The sequence below is a fragment of the Crocuta crocuta genome, unplaced genomic scaffold (assembly GCF_008692635.1).
Source record: "Crocuta crocuta isolate KB4526 unplaced genomic scaffold, BGI_CrCroc_1.0 scaffold132, whole genome shotgun sequence".
Taxonomy (NCBI): domain Eukaryota; kingdom Metazoa; phylum Chordata; class Mammalia; order Carnivora; family Hyaenidae; genus Crocuta; species Crocuta crocuta.
In genome coordinates this window covers 1,623,600-1,628,271 of record NW_027528611.1, presented here as the reverse complement: position 1 = coordinate 1,628,271, position 4,672 = coordinate 1,623,600, and the positions used below count along the sequence as shown (strand labels likewise).

The 4,672-nt window shown below is 55.0% G+C and overlaps 1 protein-coding gene across 1 annotated transcript; it reads left to right on the top strand.

The window, feature by feature from the left end:
• The first annotated feature begins 214 nt into the window (after window positions 1-214).
• Window positions 215-4,092, top strand: PIM1 (Pim-1 proto-oncogene, serine/threonine kinase). The gene is made up of 6 exons (XM_077754877.1): window positions 215-467; window positions 590-696; window positions 803-853; window positions 921-1,287; window positions 2,812-2,988; window positions 3,694-4,092. The coding sequence occupies exons 1-6, from the start codon at window positions 386-388 to the stop codon at window positions 3,849-3,851; spliced, it is 942 nt and encodes a 313-aa protein (XP_077611003.1). The 5' UTR covers window positions 215-385; the 3' UTR covers window positions 3,852-4,092.
• Window positions 4,093-4,672: the final 580 nt, after the last annotated feature.

Below are 4,672 nucleotides of genomic sequence, written 5' to 3'. Positions count from 1 at the left end.
ACTTGTCTGCGTTTTTAAAATAAACGCCGGCTCGAGAGCCTGGGGGCGGAGTTTTTTCACCAGCTGGAAGNCGACGCCCGACGTCCCTGCGCAACTTGTTATGCTCCGGCTCGAGCCCTTGACCCAAAAACCTCCCAGAAACAGAGCGGCAGAGCCCGGCCTCCGGCGGCCTTTGATGGCTTTGTTATTGTTTGGGTTTGAATCGATACGCNCCCAGTCGTCCTCCGACTCGCCCTCGGCCTTCCGCGCCAGCCGCAGCCGCAGCCGCAACGCCACCCGCAGCCTCAGCTCCAGCCACCGGCACAGCCACCGGCACAGCCCCAGCCCCAGCTCCTGCTGCAGCTCCTCGAGACTCCGTCCCTACGCCGACACCCTGGAGGTTGGGATGCTCTTGTCCAAAATCAACTCGCTTGCCCACCTGCGCGCCGCGCCCTGCAACGACCTGCACGCCACCAAGCTGGCGCCCGGTGAGCGTCCACCCCCCCTTCCCCAGCCCGGGCTGGGGAGGCGGCTGGACCCCCAGGGTTGGGAGCTTCGGGTGGGAGCTCATGGGCCGGCACTGAGTCTCCTGTGCCTCCCCCTTTTCTAGGCAAGGAGAAGGAGCCCCTGGAGTCGCAGTACCAGGTGGGCCCGCTCCTGGGCAGCGGCGGCTTCGGCTCGGTCTACTCAGGCATCCGTGTCGCCGACAACTTGCCGGTGAGTGGGCGCCCCGCCGTGGGGAGGGCGCGCTGGGCGGGAGACTCTCGGGTGTGCTTTGGCCCCGGTGAGGGGACCTAATGGAGCCTCTTTGGGGGGTTTGCAGGTGGCCATCAAGCACGTGGAGAAGGACCGGATTTCCGACTGGGGAGAGCTGGTGAGTGCCTTGGAGTGAGCGACCCTCAAGGATGGGTGGGGGTGAGGGGCACCCTCCGACTCCNCAGCCCAATGGCACCCGAGTGCCCATGGAAGTGGTCCTGCTGAAGAAGGTGAGCTCGGGCTTCTCCGGCGTCATTCGGCTCCTGGACTGGTTTGAGAGGCCCGACAGTTTCGTCTTGATCCTGGAGAGGCCCGAGCCGGTGCAAGACCTCTTCGACTTTATCACGGAAAGGGGGGCCCTGCAGGAGGAGCTGGCCCGCAGCTTCTTCTGGCAGGTGCTGGAGGCGGTGCGGCACTGCCACAACTGCGGGGTGCTCCACCGCGACATCAAGGACGAGAACATCCTCATCGACCTCAATCGCGGCGAGCTCAAGCTCATCGACTTCGGGTCGGGGGCGCTGCTCAAGGACACCGTCTACACGGACTTCGATGGTGAGCCAGGCCTGGGAGGGAGCGGCCGGGGAGGGAGCTGCCCAGGTGACTTGGCCTTGCCCGGAGGCCTCGGCCCGCTTCCCTCTCCGGCGCTTTGTAAAGGTCATCGGGCCGTCTGGCTCCATGCTAGCAGGGGTGGGGCGAAGGAGAGCTTCCCAGCGTAGTAAAAGCCGGAGATTTCCAGCCAGCTGAACCTGTCATGTTTCTGGCATGATTTTATTTTTTAAGTGGAATTCAGTGGGTTCCAAGCTTTCCCGATGAATAAGAGGTTGTGGGCAANGGCCCCCCCGCCAGTAAAAGGATGGGGGGGAGGGGGAAGGGAGGCGAGAGCGGGAGAGATGAAAATTGATGCCGGTTTTGTAATTTTTGTTTTGTTTTATAAAGGAGTTTTCTGTGATGTAGTTTTTAAGAGCTGCAGCTTTTCTCCTCTTTGATCTAGGCACGGATAAAGGGACAGAAACAGTAGTTTCACGAAATAACTCATTTTATTGTGCTTCTTCCTTATTTATTTATTTTTTGGCGTTGTGGGGTGAGGGAGCCGGGAATGAGTGTTGTGAAATAAGATCTCTTGCTGGTTTGAAAATTAGTTGGGTGTCTCCGCAGAGAGGATGAAAACCTACCCTAGGGAGGGGCTTGGAGCCGGTTCCTTCTGAAAAGATGGAATTGAGAGCCGGAGATCAAAGCAAAGGAGGGTGGGTCATCATCTGAGCGGCTTAACCTAACCAACTACAGCCTTTCAAAACTTGTGACTGGGGCTTGTGGTTCGTGTTTATTTGCCCTTGGAGGACGCCGGGTTGGGCAGCATTTTTTTGTATTTAACAGTTAATGGCTGGCCGGGTCCTCCCTTGTTTTTTCCTCTGAGTCTTTGCTGCCCCCTGGTGAGCACAAGCGGGATGGCCCCCACCTTTTTTTTTTTTTTTTACAACCCAAAGTTTGTAAACAGGAATCACGTGGTCTGAAACCGGCTCTGCAGTGCTGTCTACCTTGGCAGTGGGGGGAAGAGAGGGTGCGGGTGTCGGTCCCGGCGCTCAGAGGGTGGGGAGGAAGGCCTTTCAAAGGGCGCCCTGACTTTTAGGATGTTGTGTATTGTATAAGGACCCCCGACTGGATGGTATCAGAGGAGAATCACCCAGCTGCCTGGGCCACCTTAAAGCAGTTCAAGGGTACTCTGGGATACCTCCCAGGATCCTGCAGACTTTCAGCTCTTCAGCCCACTGTGGGTGGTCCTAGCACATAAGGGCCTCAGGCCTTGGGTTTGTGGCCAGCGCTGTTTGTCTCTAGGAGCAGTTTGTAAAGAATTTTGGTTTTCGGCTTGGGCTGGTAGAGAGGTGGGTGATGCTTTGGGTTGGAAGGGTGCCACCCATCCACTCCTTTTTTCTTCTAGGGGGAGAATAGAGTTAGCCAAGCTCCTGTCCTGGGAGAAGTGGAGTGGTGCTTTTGGTTTTTAAGAGTCACTCAGTATGTGAGTTGCTTCGTTCATTTTTGCTAAAAGCGTGTTTTCCTTTCTATTCCCCCGGCTCACAGGGACCCGAGTGTATAGCCCTCCAGAGTGGATCCGCTACCATCGCTACCATGGCAGGTCGGCCGCCGTCTGGTCTCTGGGGGTCCTGCTGTATGATATGGTCTGCGGAGATATTCCTTTTGAGCATGATGAAGAGATTATCAGGGGCCAAGTTTTCTTCAGGCAGAGGGTCTCTTCAGGTAATTTTTGGGAAGCCCCTTGTTGAAGAGAAGCAGGAATCACAAGGCTGTTAGTCCTCGGGGGACAGTCCTTGAATTCTGGAGAGCTGGCACTCAGGAATTGGATGCTCTGCTCTGAGCATTCCCCGGGAGGCCACAGGGAGGGCAGGTGTGAGAATATTGCAAAGAAAAGACCATCTCGTTTTGCCGAGAGGTTTTTTTGGTTTTGTTTTTGTACCAGCAGCCCTGATCCCCTCCACTCCTGGCTATTTTGCCACGGAGTGAAAAGTTGAGAGTTCTCAGAGCCTTCTCCCTTAAGGCAGACTCTTCTAAATATTGTGGTTCCAGTGACCTCATTGTGGGTGGTGTTCATATTTGTAAGTTGTAGGTGAATTGAATCACCTCATCATGCTCACGGATGTCTCATCAAAATCCCTTGTCATCATTTCTTCCTGTTTCTAGTGAGTGGGTGTCGGGGGAAAGGCCCAGTTATTGACGTTTGAAAACCACAGGTTTAAGAGGGGAGCTGTTTTTTAGCTGAAAGCGGGTCGGAGGATCCAGCCCTTGTAGTTAATACCTCCCCCACTGAAAACTAGTTCTAGGAGGTTCTCGGTCTCTGTCGGACCCCAGGCTTTTGTGGGCCCCTGGGAAGCGAATGAGCAAGACCTTTGCACCGTAGAAACAAGTTGAGTCATTTGTAACCTCTATCTGTCCTGCTTCCTGCAGAGTGTCAGCATCTCATTAGATGGTGCTTGGCCCTGAGACCATCAGATCGGCCATCCTTCGAAGAAATCCAGAACCATCCCTGGATGCAAGATGTCCTCCTGCCCCAGGAAACCGCTGAGATCCATCTGCACAGCCTGTCACCCGGGCCCAGCAAATAGCTTTTCCGGCAGGTCTTCCCCTCCCCCCTTCAGATGCTCAAGGGAGGGGAAGCTTCTGGTTCCAGCTTCCCAGAGGACCAGTGACACTTCTCGCCAAGCAGGACAGTGCTTGATAAACAGGAACAGCATTTACAACTCATTCCAGACCCCAGGCCCCTGGAGGCTGCCTCCCGGCCGCAGGGGAAGAGACTCCTCTCCGGGTGTCCCAGGCCCCAGCTCATCCCGTAGATGCTCTCTCCTTTTCANAAAATCCTGGGGGTGGGGGGGGTGGGGGGGGGTCAGAACCCTGCCACAAACTGTTCCCTTCAACACGAGTTCTGCTGAATGCCGCGATGGGTCGGGTAGGGGGGAAACGGGTTGGGGTGGGATAGGACTAGCTACATTTGAAGTCCCTGTCACCTCTTCCGACTCTTCTGAGTGCCTTCTGTGGGGACTCCGGCTGTGCTGGGAGAAATACTTGAACTTGCCTCTTTTACCTGCTGCTTCTCCAAAAATCTGCCTGGGTTTGGTTCCCTATTTTTCTCTCCTGTCCCCCTCCCCACCCCTACATATGAAAGGTGCCATGGAAGGGGCTACAGGGCCAAACGCTGAGCCACCTGCCCTTTTTTTCTGCCTCCTTTAGTAAAACTCCCGCGTGAACTGGTCTTCCCTTTTGGTTTCTACTTAACTGTTTTCAAAGCCAAGACCTCACACACACACACAAATGCACAAACAATGCAAATCAACAGAAAACCTGTAAATGTGTGTACAGTCGGCATGGTAGTGTACAAAAGGATTGTAGTTGATCTAATTTTCTTTTTTTAATTTTGCCTTTAAGTTAT

Bases quoted from the DNA above. Each gene is read 5' to 3' on its own strand.
- PIM1 (XM_077754877.1), top strand. From the start codon at position 386: ATGCTCTTGTCCAAAATCAACTCGCTTGCCCACCTGCGCGCCGCGCCC. The intron at 468-589 runs GTGAGCGTCCAC...CCCCTTTTCTAG, and splicing joins CGCCACCAAGCTGGCGCCCG to GCAAGGAGAAGGAGCCCCTG. The intron at 1,288-2,811 runs GTGAGCCAGGCC...CCCGGCTCACAG, and splicing joins CGTCTACACGGACTTCGATG to GGACCCGAGTGTATAGCCCT.